Raw genomic sequence first — 18,892 nt, forward strand, 5'->3', positions numbered from 1 at the left:
CCTGGCGGCACGGCGACACGTGTAGCGACTACAGCCGTGATCAGTGGTCTGTAGGGAGCTCTAGGGGAGTGCATGGGGGGCAGGGCCATGATGGGGGGGCGCAGCCATGAGTGCCATATCTGCCCTGCCATTGGCTTCGGGCCGCCACGTGACATCATCGCTGCACAGGAAGACAAAATTCTTCCCTGCCAGCGTACGCATCACATCGCTTTGCGCACCCACACACACACAGCCACTGGGGCCTGCCCCATAGAGGGCTGTGCTGTAGTGTGTGGCGTGCACGCCATGACTACCAGGAACTCAGCCTAAGTATCTTGTATGGAGTTCATAGCACCTCCTATTATTTTTGCTGTTTAGGATTTCCCAGGCGCGTTGTGATTATGTGATTAAATGTTGCATAATGTGTAATGTTTTCCCAATATTCCTATTTCTACTTGTGTGAAACTTCCTTCGTCATAACTAGAGATTGAGACTATTTCTAGTGATAAATTTTTGTTAATTAGAATTGCTATACCTGCTTTTGTCTCTTTTGCTGTGGAGATGATACTATGTCCCTCTCTAATTTGGTGCTTTCTTTAATATCTAAGTGTGTCTCTTTCAGGTAGGCAATGTCTATTTTTAACCTTTATAGGTAATTTAGACCTTTTTCTTTTGATGGGGTTATTCAACCCCTTGTATTAGGGAAGAGAAGAAAACAGAGAAAAACAATCATAGGGTAGTATTTTACAATATATTGTGTTCTCCTACCTTATCCCTTACATGGGATCCGTCCTTGAGACAGAAGCCATGTATCTAGGTTACCCATTACAACTCTGGGATCCTGTTGCTGGAACAGTTGGAGAGTGTGGGGGAGCTTTGCTGTGTTAAAGAATACTCCAAGCAGACTTCCTGGTCCCAATGGTGGATAAAGGCATTTAATTATTAACTTAATAGTGAGTGCATATCTTACCAGCTGCTAGGTTCAATTGTTTGAACATACTACCCTATGCTTGTTTTTCTCTGTTTTCTTCTCTTAACTAATACTTTGCGCCTAGGTCATTCTTTCATGATATATATACAGCCAAACCTCGTTATAACACGGTGCTCGGGGTCCACATAATGAGACCATGTTATAACCGGTATCGCGTTATAATTGCGAAATGGCCGCCGCGCGAGGACTTACCCGGCATCTGCTGCTCTCTCCTCTCCCTGCTTCATCAGGCTGCGTCCACGTGCGCGGCGCACATCTCCAAGGTTTTTTTTATTATAACATTCAATGCTTTATTGCTAACAGACACACATACATACACACACCTCCCCCCTACACTAATAATTTTACAAAAAAAAAAAAACCTGGACATGTTAAATCGGGAGCCACACTCAGACCGCGTTATAAGCTAATCTGCGTTGTAGCGGATCGTGCTATAACGGATTTTAGCTGTATATAGTTTATCTCATTGTACCCTGTGTCTTGTCTTTTTACTGTGCAGTCCCATGACATTGTTTCTCCCATAAACATTTTCAATTACTAATTTTAACTTTAACTAAACTTTTAAATACCTTTTCCGTTTAGTGGACTTCTATTTTTTTCCGAGAGGGAGCTCCTATTGATCTGATGTTATTTAATATCAACAGAATTGTATAACCAAATTGAGTTTGCCCGCAACCCTTATGTTACAAGAAAGGCCCTCTCCTCTCTTTTCAGCACCCTACTGTTGTGTTAATAAGCAACTCTACATTTCCTCCTCAATTCTGTGTGACTCTCTCAGTATGGTGTCAAGTTGCCCCACCTTTTGTCCAAAATATACAGTATTAGGCTAGTTATTTAGTATTTTAGATGTGGGAACAAAGAATCAACATTATTCAACATCACCTGAGGGAGAGATACAGTGTAACATCAGTACTTTCATAATGTTTCTCAGGCGGCTGGTATTTGTCTATCTGGTTGTATTGTATTGTATGTCTTTATTTATATAGCGCCATAAATGTACATAGTGCTTCACAGTAGTAATACATATCATATAAATAACAAATAATATAAATAACAGGTCATGGGAATAAGTGCTTCAGACATAAAAGTAACATTAAGGAAGAGGAGTCCCTGCTCCGAGGAGCTTACAATCTAATTGGATAGCTAGGGAGAACGTACATAGACAGCAGGAGGGAATTCTAGTAAGTGCGCCTGCAGGGGGCCAAGCTTTATGTATCATGTGTCCATGATTATCCAGTGCTATTCATATGCTTCTTGAAGTGTCTTAAGGTGGGTCTTAAAGGTGGATAGAGAGGGTGCTAGTCGGGTATTGAGGGGAAGGGCATTCCAGAGGTGCGTGGGCAGAAAGTGAGAAAGGTTTAAGGCAGGAGAGAGCTTTAGATACATCATTTTTTTTTTTGATATACAAATTGTTTATTGTCCATGTATATCAAGCAAACAAAACCCCACCGTAACATTATCTGTTATCTGCAGAAGTATTACAGAAGGAGACATTGAAGTGAACACATAACTGGGCATAACTAATGACATGTCACAATGCTAATCAGACAAGAAACAACAACATTTAAAACAAGAACGCAAGTTATTTATGAAAAGCAGCCACACGGCCATAAAAATGGAAGTGACATACCTCCAGCCTTAGCCAACCCCAGTCCTCAAGGGCTACCAACATGTCAGGTTTTCAGGATATCCCAGCTTCAGCACAGGTGGCCGTCAAAGTCAAAGACAAAGTCTCTGACAGAGCCACCTGTGCTGAAGCAGGTACATCCTGTTTGTAGCGCTTGAGGACTAAGAGTTGGTTACCCCTGAACTATACATATCCTGTTGGGTATGTTTACACTGTTGTTGATTATTCATCATGTAGGTTGCGTGTTCTGCGGTCCAACTCTCCTGTTTTGCTACCGTCTGCTCCATGGGGTTGTTTTCATGTTGCCTCCACGTATTTCTCCACTTGCTCATGTGAGGTGAATGTTTTTATTGCAGAGTCTGTTAAAATCCTTCGAGTAGCAGGATATGCTAGAGAGAATTTTTTGTGTTGGTTGAAAAGTGATGTACAGACCTTCCTAAATTTCCGCCGTTTTTTGGGACATTGTTATTCAATAGTCAAATCATTATCCTTTTGCCTTTGTAAGATAACCCATCTCCTTCTTTAAATGCTCTCAATATTCTCAGCTTATCTGTGAAGTTGAATATAAGCGTTATTACAGGTCTCGGTCTGTTCTTGTTGCTCTGCTCTGGGTGCAGATTTTAGTAGCCATTTTGTGCAAGAGTCTTGTAATGGTGCATGTTTGAGACTTTCTGGGACGCCTATTATTCTCAAATTGTTGTAGTGTGACCGATTTTCAGGGTAGTCTAGTTTGTCTTCTTGTGTTTTGTTAATTTTTTTCATCTCTTCCAGATATTTTTGTATTTCTGATAGATCATCTTCTGGCATGTTTATTCTGCCCTCCGCTTCTTCCACACTTACAGAATATGCGGTTAGTTCCGCTTTAGCTCCTCTATTGATTTTTGTATCTTATCTGTGTTTTGCTATATCTTAGGCATGAGTTCCCCTGCCGCCACTTTTACTAGAGTCTTGTAATCTATTATATTGTTTTGTGCATTGGGGTCTTGTCCTGCAACTTGTATTTCTGTCATATCTGCCTCGTGGCTTTCATCTGCCATCTTGGCACCTTCCCCTCATCTCCTAGCACTCTTTGCCTTTGTTTTGGCTCCATTTGCTGCTGCCTAGGGCAGTGTTTTCCAACCTTTTTTTGTTGTTAAGGAACCCTATGGGAAATTCTGAGAACCCCATGTGACGATGAAAGGGTCCCCAGGCCAACAATTAAAGCATTATGTCCAAGCTGGGGGGGGGGGGGGGGAATGGAGCATTGGGTGTGAAATATAGCATAGTTATCTACACAGGGGGCAGAGCCTCAAAGCATTTCTTGACAAGCGGGGTATAGAAGGCCAGGGGCGTGGCTACAGAACTGAAGTTAGGAGTGCATTTAGATATGTAAAAGCAGTTTTTAAACGTCATTTGGGGGAGGAGTTTTACTCTGGGGTAAGACTGTCAATCTCACCACTGATTTATGACAGGGAAGTAGGCCTGGATAGATATGCTAAGCGGCTTAGGGGCAAAGTTGGCACATGCTCGCAGCATACATTGAAGCTTCTGCCAGGCTACCTGAAGTACTGGCGGAGCATGCCCATAGGTGAGAGTAGTAATTGCCACGCTGTGATTCGCTGCAGACTGTAAAGATGGGGCATGTGAAGTTTCAAAAGCTGGTGCAGCCATCAGAAGTTAGTTCCATCAGGTGAAGAAGATTCATCTGAGCTACAGTGTGCAGTGCAAGGACAGAACGAAATTATTTCATTTGGCAGAGTTATAGGGCTGGCAAGTTGCGCCCTAGCCAAAGGACCCCGTTTGTGTATCAACCACGCTCTGGGAATTGATACCTGGAACGTGCATTTTAAGAACTTTCATTGAAGGACTATTTTATTTCGTTAGAGTAAGTGTTTGTTTGTGATATTTTGGTAATTCAAGTTGTGTGTGCTCTTTATGTGAATAATTACAATTTATTTTATTTCATGCTTTATTCAAAGGATCCAGATGGTAAAAGGTGTTAAAAAGCTTGGTCTCCCGTGACAGGCTTATATTAACTGGTGGCAGAGGTGGGATCTGATTGAATCTATGATATAATATCTTGCGGGGTATTATATCATAGCGGGAGGCTCTCAGTAAAGAACTCCCCAAAGCGTGAGATAGTACACACACGAATTACATGAGAAGCAAATAACACAAATAATCTTTGTGCCCTAATCTCATTGTTCGAGGGTGAAGCATGAATGAGAGAATAGGAAAATATAATTCCTGGAACCGTGCCAGACTCGTTGCCCGGTATGGGGAGTATGGGTTACCGACGGCGGGTCGGGCGAAGACACAGCTGGAAGAAGATGTGGAACAGTATGAAACAAGCCTTTCAGTACTTGCAAGCACGACTCCTGTGACTGCAGATGCAGTGGAGTCCCTCCAGCACAGGGTGGGTGAATTGATGCCACCCCTGGAGTCAGATGAATCAGAGGAGAAGGAAGGTGCTCACCAGGATGTTGGTGAAGGACTAGGTTTGGGTGTTGCGGGGAGCATTATTGTGTCTATAGTACCAATTGTTCCTGTACCTGCGGAGACCCCTAACTCTGGACTAACAGTACTTCTTGCCTCATGGGGGGCAAATGCTACAGCGGATGAGCGGATGAGCATGCTGGCAGAGGTTCACGGAAAAGTGACCCCTCATGCTCACCTGGTGAACGGAGAGCAGCCTGTGCCCCTGGCTAACCACCACAGTTTCAGCCAGTTTGTCTGTAGCACGGACAAAATTGATGGTTTTCTATCGGACTTTGAGGCACAGAGTACCTCAACGGGACTGGGTCTTGCGGTTACAACCCTTGCTGTTGGGCAAGGTGAAGGACACTCTGCAGGCCATCCCACCAGCAGATCGGAATGACTATGAGCACGTCAAGGCGCTACTGCTGTTGCGGTACGCCCTCACCCCAGAAGTGTACAGAGGGATGCCTCCTTCAGGAGTCCTTTGTCAACTACTGTGCCCGCATGGCACGCCAATGTACTCAGTGGGTGGAGGGTTGTGGGGCTACAACATACCACAAGCTGCTGGACTTAATGTGTCAGGAGCAGCTACTGCAGCAGTGCCCCTCGGACGTGAGGGCATGGGTCTTTGATAAAAAAAACCTAAGACTCATGGAGATGCTGCCCGGATAGCTGATGAGTATATATGCAGCCATGCCCTGATGGAGGAGGAAAGTGCTCCCAAAAGACCGGCTGTGCCAGCCAGGGGATCCAAGCAACCTCCTCAGTGGGTACAGCAGCCTGCAGCAGCGCCCAGCAGCTCTCAGCCTGCAGACTTCAGGCATGAGAAAAGATGTTACCTGTGTAACAAGGTTGGTCACATCAGACCAGATTGCCCGGACCGTGCCAGGTCCGGTGGACCCCATCAGGGGTAACACTCCCAAGCTACGAGGCCGGTCACCCGTGTGCAACTGGCACATACAGAGGAGTCAAGTCCAGCCATGGAATCAACCCACAGAGGGACGTCCACAGAGAGATCTGTGCTTGAACCCCAGGAACCAGCGGCTGATAAAGAGGTACATCAGGTTGCGTCAGTCAGGATACAGCCCAGTGATGTCCGGCAGAAGCACCTGCGGAGGGTGATCATCGGAGATCGGCGAGTAGACAGCTTGCTGGATTCCGGGGCCACCATTACCCTGGTTAGACCAGATATGATCCAGCCAGGAGATTTGCTCCCGGGCACCAGGATGCGTGTGACCATGATAGAGGGATGACCGCGGTCGCTCCAGGTTGCCCGGGTCTTTTTGGATTGGGGTGGCGTGAGGGAGGTGGGGGTATTGCCTGGTTTAGATGCCACAGTTTTGCTCGGCAATGACCTGGGGCATGTAACCTGTGTGTTCACCACCGAGCTGGCTCCTGTTGCAGCGATCCCTAGGAGCCAGCCATCAGGGATCACCACAGAATCAACCCCTGTCCCTCTGCATTTGGGACCAATGGTTCCAGCAGTCTCTGCGGAGACCAGACAGGTAAGCCAGACTACTGAGTCACGACCAGTGACTGACTTACTGTTCCCTTTACCTGTTTCTGTTTCCCCTGACTTAGAGACTAAGGGTGGGTGGTTAGTGTTAGGGACAGAATTTAGGGATGCGGTGAAAGCTGACCCCAGCTTAGAAGGTATGGGACTGCGGGCATCCGAGTCTCGGGAAAGCGGTGGTCAGACCACTTGCTGTGGCACCGTGGGCTCTGGGGTAGGGAGCCAGGTTCTACCAGGTTAGCCAGGGTCTGGACAGGTAGAAGACGGTTAGTGGGACCCAGGGAGTGTATGCAGCAGGTATTGCAGGTAGCCCACTCCAGTCCACTAACAGAGCATCAGGTGGTCACTCAGACGAGATCCCAGCTGTTGCAGCCTTACTCCTGGCCGGAGGCATCAGGAGCAATGGCAGGGCGCTGCCGCCTCGGTGATGCCTGCCAGCCAGGAGGTAAAGCGGGTGATTGTGTGCAGCTACTCCTGAGCACGTTACCAGGACTGGGGAGGCTGGTTCAGAGAATAGCTCAGGCAGTGCCAGGCCTCTTCGTTAGAGTAGGGTTTCCTAGGTTTTTTTTAGGTGAGCTAGGGTCCCGGGTAAGTAGGCAGCCAGGAGCAGTAGCCAGGGCTAGGTTAGAGCAGCATAGGGTTCTGTTCTCGGACAAGCCAGGCAGGACACATATTACAGATCATCATGTGCTTCCAGATGATCTGCATCCTCTGCATAGGAATGCCTATGGTGTATCAGCAGAGGGGAAGGGCAGTGTAGAGAGGGGGGCTAGGAAGGAGTCAGCTTTCATCACTCTGAATGGCCTCTGGGAGTTTTTTATGATGCCATTCAGGATGAGGAATGCCCTGGCTGCCTTCCGACACCTGGTCACCAGGGTACTGGAGGGAGTGCAGCGTGAGGTAAGGGCATACCTGTGACAGATAGTTGCATTTAAACAGACATGGGATTCGCATCCAGTACAGGTAGCAGCAGGGCTAGGAAGGAGTGGGGAGGCAGGGCTTGCTTTAAAACCCACCAAGTGCTTAGTAGGGATGGCAGAGGTGTTGTACCTAGGGCCCAGGGTGTGGGGAGGGCATCTGACATCTCTAGGCACCGCTAGCTACTGTAGAAAGGTTATCCCACAGCCCAGTGCTGTGACTGAACCCTTGACTGACGTGACCCAGGAGCGACTCTCAGTCCTGGTTGTCTGGTCTCCCGCTTGCAGAGTTGCTTTGCAGGCATTAAAGACCGCACTGATCCATGCCCTGTCCCTAGCTGCACCACCAGTTTCAAACAAGTTTTGCATACAGAGAGATGCCCCGGATGTTGGCATCAGGGCTGTGCTCAGCCCAGTAGGGGAGGGAGACAGTGGGCACGGCAGTGCAGATGAACTATTCCAAAAGGACCGTCCTGTTGAACTGTTAACCTCAATAGCTGTGCTGCCCATCAAACTGCTGGATTGGGCGGATGGGCCAGCGCCTACGCTTTGAGGTGGGGTGGTGTGATGATGAAAGGGTCCCCAGGCCACCAATAAAAGCATTATGCCCAAGCTGGGGGGGCCTGAGTCATAAAAGGTGACTGTGGAGTGTCAGTGCTGCGGGCCACAGCTGACTGCAGTCCTAAAATGTATTTTAACCTGTCTAAAATGTGCCCGTGGGGAATTGTGAGTGTCAGCTCTTCAACCCAATTGTGGTATATAACTCTTGGCATAATAAAGATGTATGTGGTTTTACTGTTCCAGGAGTGCTAAACAGCGGGGATGTGCCAGGCGTGAGAGTCGGGGATGATTTTACGGTAAACTGTTGTCAGGGTGTGTTTGAGTAGACGAGGGGCCCGTGTTGCGTGTTACCCTGAAACATGCACTCAAGAATCTCCCCAGATTCCTGAGGACATGAAGAACACAAACCCCTGGCTAAAATCCTCCCTGGAATGCAGGTTGCAGCTCACTGCCAAATCCCCCTGCTTCAGCACAAACCAGGGCAGTAAAACAGGGCAGGGAACTGGGTTACATTCCAGGTCCTGGGATATGCCCGAATCCCAGGACCCAGTGAGGGGTTCCGTAACTCTCTCACCAGGGATAAGGTGGAGAGAGTTGTAGGGGTTACATTTTGAGTTAAAGCGTAGAGTGTCAGCTCCGCAGCCAACTGAGTGCTGCAAGCCTGTAATGTGTTAGAATTGTCTGTGTGTGTGTCCACCAGGGATAAGGTGGCAAGAATCATATCATGTGTTAACTGTAGGAATGATGGTAACAATGTTTTTGAATAAGGGGGAAAAGAGAATGGGTTTTAGCCACCTCCCAAGATTTATAGGTATGAAGTTAGGTCAGAGGAAATCATTGAGCATGGCTAAGAACCCCATTTGCATAGGAAGCTGAAAGGGCTTGATTGGAGTTGGGTGTGAAAAGTACAAAGAGTGAGTTTGTGGTATGTTAACACCTATTTGCAGGCCTAGTGTATATGGTTAGTAGAGACAGCTAAGGCCATGTCTGGAGGATTGGGTGTGAAATATAGCACAGTTATCTACACAGGGGGCTGAGCCTCAAAGCATATCTTGACAAGAGGGTATAGAAGGCCAGGGGCGTGGCTACAGAACTGAAGTTAGGAGTACATTTAGATATGTAAAAGCAGTTTTTAAACGTCATTTGGGGGAGGAGTTTTACTCTGGGGTAAGACTGTCAATCTAACTACTGATTTACGACAAGGAAGTAGGCCTGGCTAGATATGCTAAGCGGCTTAGGGGCAAAGTTGGCACATGCTCGCAGCATACATTGAAGCTTCTGCCAGGCTACCTGAAGTACTGGCGGAGCATGCCCATAGGTGAGAGTAGTAATTCCCACGCTGTGATTCGCTGCAGACTGTAAAGATGGGGCATGTGAAGTTTCAAAAGCTGGTGCAGCCATTAGAAGTTAGTTCCATCAGGTGAAGAAGATTGATCTGAGCTAGAGTCTGCAGTGCAAGGACAGAACAAAATTATTACATTTGGCAGAGTTATAGGGCTGGCAAGTTGCGCCCTAGCCAAAGGACTCCGTTTGTGTATCAACCCCGCTCTGGGAATTGATACCTGGAACCTGCATTTTAAGAACTTTTGTTCAAGGACTATTTTATTTCGTTAGAGTAAGTGTTTATTTGTGATATTTTGGTAATTCAAGTTGTGTGTGCTCTTTATGTGAATAAATACAATTTATTTTATTTCATGCTTTATTCAATCAAAGGATCCAGATGGTAAAAGGTGTTAAAAAGCTTGGTCTCCCGTGACACCCCAACCCTCTCTAATAGCACATCTGAGATCAGATGCATTGTAAGGAACCCCAACCCTCTCTAATAGTGCGTCTGAGATCAGATGCATTGTAAGGAGCCCCACCCACGTATTTAAAATTTCCTGAAAATTACAGGGTACCCTTTGGGGATGCCCAGGGAACCCAAAGTTTCCTAGGAACCCTGGTTGAAAAACACTGGCCTAGGGAAATACTTTTCCATAGACTAGTTAAATGTCTGATCCCTGCTAGCTGTGAAAGGATTTGGTGTTTGCAGATGCATCTGAATGAGTGCAGAGGACTATGGGGGTCAGTCCGAGTCTGTAGGGTTCTGCTTATTACTTTAAAAAAAAAATGTTTTGTTGGTTCTTACCTTGTTCCAGGCAAGTTCATGTCACAGAGAGCTGCAATGGGTTGTGGCAATCTGCATGCAGTTGTGGTTAGCCACAGCTCATTGGTAAGATCATTGAAGGCTGCAGGGGCCTGCTCACAGCTTTGTGCTATGGACTGTGTGTTGCCGGAGAAGCAAAGAGCAGGTTTTTTTCAGCGGGAGATTTGAAAGTGCACTGCCGCGAATTGCACTAGTGAGATCTGGATGGTCCCTACCCCTACGGAGTGTGGAAGCAAACCCCGGGTAACCCTTCAATGTGATGCTCAGCACCTAGCCAGCTAGAAATCCCCCCGTATTCCATGTATTTAGTGACACTGATTTGTGTTTTTGTGTTGTGCTTGCTGGCTCCAGCTGGAATAAAAATTATTTATTGAACTGCTTAGTGCTGTCTGGTGCCTCTATCCCTGTGTTAAGTTATGGTATTCCGTGACAGCACCCATTTACCTGTGTGTATGTTACATACAGTAGTTATATAGTAGATGGTTGAAAAAAGGAAACTCCTTACATATTAATATACACAATAAATAGTGTTCTATAATGGGGAGTGAATGAGTGAAAGGGAGGGGTGGGGGGGGGGGGGAAGGAAATGTTTAATGGGACATGATAATCAATGAGAACTGGATGTATGTATTAGTCATGGAGGAAATGTTGCAGTTCCCAGTAGACATTAAAACCATGAGGCTGGAGAGTATTTAGAGAAAAGATCCATTGCATCTCCATTTTATTTAACCTGTTCAATCTATCCCCACCTCTAACATGTGTGGGGATATGTGCAATGCCAAAAAATCTACAATTCTCTAAACTGCCAGATGAGCATAATGTAAAATGTTTGGATACCGGATGTAAAATATCCTTTTTGTTAATCAGTCTGATGTGTTCAGATATTCTTTTGTGTAATATTTAGCATTGCAACCACATAGAATCACATATACAACATAGCTCATGTGACAGTTTATAAAAGTTGAAATTCTAAATTTGGTATTAGTGGAGGCGGTTTGAACTTTTTTAGTAGGTAATGCGTATTGGCAGCATTTACAAAAGCCACATTTAAAGAAACCTTTGGGTATATTTCTAACTCTGGATTGAGGTTGTGACTGATAAAGACTTTTGGAGAGGGATGTGGCCAAAGTATTGGCCCTCCTAAATGCAAATCTTGGGCTTGGAAAGACAAACTTTCATCAAGTTCAACCTATGCTAAATTTAGACGACAAATACTTTATCCTATATTTGTACTTACAGTATATTGATCCAGAGGAAGGCAAACAAAAAAACCCCAATGAAATATCATCCAATGATATCTCATAAGGGGAAAAATAAATTCCTTCCTGACTCCAAATATTGGTAATCAGTTTGCTGTCTGGATCAACATCCATTCCATGTTTATTTATTGGAGATGAAGGAAAGCAAAGGATGCACTGCAACTGGAAAGGTATTTGACAAAATATGTTGGGCAAACTCCAAAATAAAATAGAGGGTATTTATTGAATGGACTCACAATGGGTGTATATAACAGCTTGCGGCTGTTATATACACCCATTGTGAGTCCATTCAATAAATACCCAATAAATTCAATAAATACCCTCTATTTTATTTTGGAGTTTGCCCAACATATTTTGTCAAATACCTTTCCAGTTGTAGTGCATCCTTTGCTTTCCTTCATCTCCATTGTTTCAAGACTTCAGGACTGCACGCAGAGGAACCATCATCCGGCTTTGGCGCTCCAGATTCCAGTATACCCCCAGGGCAGGTAATGGGCATTAGCCCTTATCGTATTACCTGATACCCCCATAGGGAGATTTATGTTTTAAGTGTGGGATGTGCAATATTGACCATCTTTGCGGTAGTCAGGCAGACTGACCGCTAGGTCTTTATTTTTGCCCCCCCCTGATATGATGATGCTATATATATGAGCCTATGGATTAAATACTGTGTTCCTACTTGGATTATCTTTTTCAACTATCAAGATGTATGTGTGCACACACGGTTATTGAGCGTCACTCTATCTACTCTCCATGTTTATTTATTAGGTATATCCATGTACAGTATACTTTTCCATTCTAAAAAGATATCCAACCTTTTTTTGAACATATTTATTGTATCTGCTGTCACAGTCTCCATTGGTAATGAATTTCCACATTTTAACTGCCCTTACTTACTGTTGCTGGTGAAATCTCCTTTCCTCCAGCCTTAAGGGATGACCCTGAGTCCTTTTTATTGCCCGTGGGATGAATAATTCATTTGAAAGCTCCTTTTATTATCCTTGAATATATTTGTATATAGTTATCATATCCTCTCTTAGACGTCTCGTTTCTAATATAAACAAATCTAATTTAGCTAGCCTCTCCTCATAAGTTAGATTGTCCATCCCCTTTATTAATTTGGTGTCTCTTCTCTGCACTTTCTCTTGTTCCATAATATCTTTTCTAAGGAGTGGTGACCACAATTGTGCTCCATATTCATGTTGTGGTCTTACTAATGCTTTGTAAAGGGGCATAATTATGTTTACTTCCCTTTTATCCATTGCCAGTTTAATGCAAGATAAGATCTTGTTTGCCTTTGCAGCTACTGCATGACTTTGGGCACTATTGCTAAGCCTGCTGTCTACAAGCACTCCTAAATCTTTCTCCATCAGGGATTCCCCCAATTTATCCCCATTTAATTTGTAAGTCGCCTGTTTATTTTTGTTTCCCAAATGCATACTGTAACCTTACATTTATCTGTATTAATCCTAATCTGCCATTTACCTGCCCACATTTCCAGTCTCTCCAAGTCCTTCTGAAGAGAAATTACATCCTGCTCTGATTCTATTACCTTACACAATTTAGTGTAATCAGCAAAGATGGAGACTTTGCTCTCGATGCCAACCTCAAGGTCATAATAAACAAGTTAAAAAGCAGGGGTCCCAGTACCGATCCCTGAGGTTCTCCAATCACGACCTTAGTCCAACCTGAAAAAGTTCCACTTATTGCAACTCTGAGTAAACTTCAACCAGTTTTCAATCCAGGTCCAATTTGCTTTATTTTATACGCTACCCTCGTGTGGAACCGTATCAAAAGCCTTTGCAAAATCTAAGTAGACAACATCAACTGCACTACCCTGGTCTAAATTCCTACTTGCCTCCTCAAAGAAACTAATAAGGTTAGTTTGGCATGATCTATCCTTCATAAATCCATGCTGACTATTACTTATCATTTTGTTTTCCATTACTGTAGGTATTCCTGAATATTATCCCGTATTAAACCTTGAAGTAGCCTTTGCAAAATCTAAATACACCACATCAACTGCATTACCCTGGTCTAAATTCCTACTAACCTCCTCAAAGAAACTAACAAGTAGTATTGGGCTATATGTATAAAGGCAAAAGTGATGCAAATCTGATGGAAATGATAGCTCCAAATGCATCAAAGAAAACACTCCTTTTAATTTCAGTAGAATTGTGGTTTAAGGCTTTTGGAGATATATACCGATGCAGCCAGTGTTATTTCCCCCCATGGTATAACATGGTAAATATTGTGGTTAATTCTTGTTTTCAATGGCTCTCGCAATAAAACAGGTGGTAGCAACATGGTAGTGTTAACGCATTGTATCGCATTAACGGGACTAATAACCTCTGCTACATCTTTGCATACACACATATCCAAATAGGAGCACACAGGTGTACCAAAAAAGAATAAACAATTTATTAGATAATGTAAAAACAGAGGGGAAAGATTAAAACGGAGGGGGACTCCAAACAACCTCCTGTAATCAGCAAAGGGACAAACAGGTGAGCAGTGGACAACCCATGTTATTATTTAAACACAGTTACAAGATTCTTTGGACCATTCAGATAGCTGCTTTTTGTGTGTGTGTGTGTGCGTGTGCGTGTGCGTGTGCGTGTGCGTGTGCGTGTGCGTGTGTGTGTGTGTGTAATTTAGGTCGTACCCTGCCCTTGTGCCTACCATATGTTTGGTTGTTATACATCTGATCTCAAGAGAGGTTACTTTGTATTATTCTTACTGCTTGCATATTTGGATACTTATCTGTACCCTATGTTGGTCTTATTTACATACATGGGTTGTCCACTGCTCACCTGTTTGTCCCTTTGCTGATTAGAGGAGGTTGTTTGGAGTCCCCCTCCGTTTTAATCTTTCCCCTCTGTTTTGACATTATCTAATAAATTGTTTATTCTTTTTTTTGTACACCTGTGTGCTCCTATTTGGATATGTGTGTGTGTGTGTGTGTGTGTGTGTGTGTGTGTGTGTGTGTGTGTGTGTGTGTGTGTGTGTGTGTGTGTGTGTGTGTGTGTGTGTGTGTGTGTGTGTGTGTGTGTGTGTGTGTGTGTGCTCCTCTGAGCAGGGACTCCTCTTCCTTAATGTTACTTTTATGTCTGAAGCACTTATTCCCATGATCTGTTATGTATATTTTTTTGTTATTTATATGATATGTATTACTACTGTGAAGCGCTATGTACATTTATGGCGCTATATAAATAAAGACATGCAATACAATATATATATATATATTCGTTTATTTTTAGAAATGTTGTATTGCTGGTGTAGATCAGCACTATACTGTGGCTTGTATATTTATCAAGCCTCGTCCCAAATTTGTCGTCTTGTTTCACCAATTCAGTATCATTAACCCTATCAGCTGTTTTCTGTTACTTTTATTAAAAGTGAGTTTAGTATAATATTAAGCAATTTATTTATTGTCATCACAGAATCTTCGTTGTGGAACGACTGGTGTGGTGACGTTTATCAGAGGTAACATGCTGCATGTAGCTTGGCTGGGTGACTCCCAGGTGATGCTGGTACGAAGAGGTCAAGCCGTGGAGCTAATGAAACCCCATAAACCAGACAGAGAGGTAAGAACAGGGGAGGCTGCATTTCATCAACACTCACCCATATGTACACCTTTCTTACTTTTTAGTAAATACAGCAGTATTATCTTTGGACATTAATGGCACTTCACTTAAAGCAGCAGTACACACTGCTCATTTCATATTTTTTATGTTACAATGCTGTTTTAAAATCTGATGCTCCGCTCAGGACATATAAATATTGAAATATTAGGGGCCATGAGGTTAAAATGGAGTCCAGTACAGTCGACTAAACAAAGTATATATATATATATATATATATATATATATATATATATATATATATTTTTTTTTTTACAAACAAGAGCAGGACATGCTGAGGAGGCAAGAGGGGGATATATGAGTTAAAGGAACACTTTAATATATATATACAGTGTTCGACAAATCACCCAAAAATCTACTCGCCCAACCCAAAAATCTACTCGCCACCTAGTCCCGCCCCCAACCCCGCCCCTAGTCCCGTCCCCAACCCCGCCCCTAGTCCCACCCCCAACCCCGCTTTAAAATAAAATATATAAATAAAATACATTTAATAAATTCCTAGTCAGAACATTCGTTTTTGACATAAATGTATTTATTGTATTACATTATACTACAATTAGTCCTTGTTACATGTGTGTGTGTGTGTGTGTGTAAATGTCGGATCTAGAAATAAAAGCCAGGTGTGAATGACTAGTTTCCTGAACCCCTTAACCAATGTCTGGATGTCCCCGCTTCACAATATCTAAAGCAGCAATCCCACCTGGGATCTTACCTGATCCGCAGTCCCTCAATGTCCAGGTACGCTCATTCCCGCAATGTTATACATTGGGGAGGTGTTCATTACCTGTCTTCTGGGTTAGGGGGGGTTCCGATGTCTTCCGTGTGAAGCTTGAGCCAGATCTGGAAGAAAGCAGTATAGGGTAGTTAAGATTTCGGTGTAGTATAGGGCAGTTAAGATATATAGGGTAAATAAGAGATCCAGAGTGTGAGTGACAGAGAGAGAGAGTGTGGGAGTGACAGAGAGAGAGAGTGTGGGGGAGAGAGAGAGAGAGTGTGGGGGAGAGAGAGAGAGAGAGAGTGTGGGGAAGAGGGAGAGAGCGTGTTGGGGAGAGGGAGAGAGAGTGTTGGGGAGAGAGGGAGAGAGAGTGTGAGGGAGAGAGAGTGTGGGGGAGAGAGGGAGAGAGAGTGTGGGGGAGAGAGGGAGAGAGAGTGTGGGGGAGAGAGGGAGAGAGAGTGTGTGGGAGAGAGGGAGAGAGAGTGTGGGGGAGAGAGTGTGGGGGAGAGAGAGAGAGTGTGGGGGAGAGAGAGAGAGAGTGTGGGGGAGAGAGAGAGAGAGTGTGGGGGAGAGAGGGAGAGAGTGTGGGAGAGAGAGGGAGAGAGAGTGTGGGGGAGGGAGAGAGAGTGTGGGGGAGAGAGAGTGTGGGGGGGGAGAGAGAGTGTGTGGGGGGGAGAGAGAGTGTGGGGGGGGAGAGAGAGTGTGTGGGGGGGAGAGAGAGAGTGTGGGGGAGAGAGAGTGTGTGGGGGAGAGAGAGAGTGTGTGGGGGAGAGAGAGAGAGTGTGGGGGAGAGAGGGAGAGAGAGTGTGGGGGAGAGAGGGAGAGAGAGTGTTGGGGAAAGAGAGAGTGTGGGAGGGGGAGAGAGAGAGTGGGGGGGAGAGAGAGAGAGTGGGGGAGAGAGAGAGAGAGAGTGGGGGAGAGAGAGAGTGTGGGGGAGAGAGAGAGAGAGTGTGTGGGAGAGAGAGAGTGTGGGGGGGAGAGAGCATGTGGGGGGGAGAGAGAGCGTGTGGGGGGGAGAGAGAGAGTGTTGGGGGGAGAGAGAGAGTGTGGGGGGAGAGAGAGAGTGTGGGGGGGAGAGAGAGTGTGTGGGGGGGAGAGAGAGTGTGGGGGAGACAGAGGAGAGAAACGGTGGGTGACACACACAGAGGGTGGGTGATACACAGAGAGAGAGGCTGGGTGAGTGGCTGGGTGGGGCAGGGGTGACTGGGTGGGTGAGTGACTGACACTGACTGGGGGTGGGGGGTGACTGACACTGACTGGGGGTGGGGGGCTGACTGACACTGACTGGGGGTGGGGTGGTGACTGACACTGACTGGGGGTGGGGGGGTGACTGACACTGACTGGGGGTGGGGGGTGACTGACACTGACTGGGGGTGGGGTGGTGACTGACACTGACTGGGGGTGGGGGGTGACTGACACTGACTGGGGGTTGGGGGTGACTGACACTGACTGGGGGTGGGGGGTGACTGACATTGACTGGGGGTGGGGGGTGACTGACACTGACTGGGGGTTGGGGGTGACTGACACTGACTGGGGGTTGGGGGTGACTGACACTGACTGGGGGTTGGGGGTGACTGACACTGACTGGGGGTGGGGGGTGACTGACACTGACTGGGGGTGGGGGGTGACTGACACTGACTGGGGTGGGGGGGTGACTGACACTGACTGGGGGTGGGGGGGTGACTGACACTGACTGGGGGTGGGGGGGTGACTGACACTGACTGGGGGTGGGGGGGTGACTGACACTGACTGGGTGTGGGGGGTGACTGACACTGACTGGGGTGGGGGGGTGACTGACACTGACTAGGGGTGGGGGGGTGACTGACACTGACTGGGGGTGGGGGGGTGACTGACACTGACTGGGGGTGGGGGGGTCACTGACACTGACTGGGGGTGGGGGGGTGACTGACACTGACTGGGGGTGGGGGGGTGACTGACACTGACTGGGGTTGGGGGGGTGACTGACACTGACAGGGGGTGGGGGGGTGACTGACACTGACTGGGGGTGGGGGGGTGACTGACACTGACTGGGGGTGGGGGGTGACTGACACTGACTGGGGGTGGGGTGGTGACTGACACTGACTGGGGGTGGGGGGTGACTGACACTGACTGGGGGTTGGGGGGGACTGACACTGACTGGGGGTGGGGGGTGACTGACACTGACTGGGGGTGGGGGGTGACTGACACTGACTGGGGGTTGGGGGTGACTGACACTGACTGGGGGTGGGGGGTGACTGACACTGACTGGGGGTGGGGGGTGACTGACACTGACTGGGGTGGGGGGGGTGACTGACACTGACTGGGGGTGGGGGGGTGACTGACACTGACTGGGGGTGGGGGGGTGACTGACACTGACTGGGGGTGGGGGGGTGACTGACACTGACTGGGGTTGGGGGGGGGTGACTGACACTGACAGGGGGTGGGGGGGTGACTGACACTGACTGGGGGTGGGGGGTGACTGACACTGACTGGGGGTGGGGGGGTGACTGACACTGACTGGGGTTGGGGGGGTGACTGACACTGACTGGGGTTGGGGGGGTGACTGACACTGACTGGGGGTGGGGGGGGGGTGACTGACACTGACTGGGGGTGGGAGGGTGACTGACACTGACTGGGGGTGGGGGGTGACTGACACTGACTGGGGGTGGGGGGGGTGACTGACACTGACTGGGGGTGGGGGGGTGACTGACACTGACTGGGGGTGGGGGGTGACTGACACTGACTGGGGGTGGGGGGTGACTGACACTGACTGGGGGTTGGGGGTGACTGACACTGACTGGGGGTGGGGGGTGACTGACACTGACTGGGGGTGGGGGGTGACTGACACTGACTGGGGGTGGGGGGTGACTGACACTGACTGGGGGTGGGGGGTGACTGACACTGACTGGGGTTGGGGGGTGACTGACACTGACTGGGGGGTGACTGACAGGGGGGGGTGACTGACTGACTGGGGGGAAGGTTACTGACTGGGGGGGTTACTAACTGGGGGGGTGACTGACTGGGGGGGGTTACTGACTGGGGGGGACCTCTGGTGTCACACACATACACATACTCCCATACACACATACATTCATTCACACACA

General features: G+C 47.1%; 1 protein-coding gene across 1 annotated transcript in view; it reads left to right on the forward strand.

Annotated features, from left to right (window-relative positions):
* The window catches only part of PPM1E (protein phosphatase, Mg2+/Mn2+ dependent 1E), a 388,527-nt gene that overhangs the window by 355,291 nt on the left and 14,344 nt on the right, over positions 1-18,892 (forward strand). The window contains exon 5 of the mRNA XM_075589782.1: positions 14,894-15,037. Within this exon, the coding sequence (XP_075445897.1) occupies positions 14,894-15,037 (144 nt within the window). The remainder of the gene's footprint in view (positions 1-14,893; positions 15,038-18,892) is intronic.

Source organism: Ascaphus truei, chromosome 3, assembly GCF_040206685.1.
Source record: "Ascaphus truei isolate aAscTru1 chromosome 3, aAscTru1.hap1, whole genome shotgun sequence".
In the NCBI taxonomy this organism is placed as follows: Eukaryota; Metazoa; Chordata; class Amphibia; order Anura; family Ascaphidae; genus Ascaphus; species Ascaphus truei.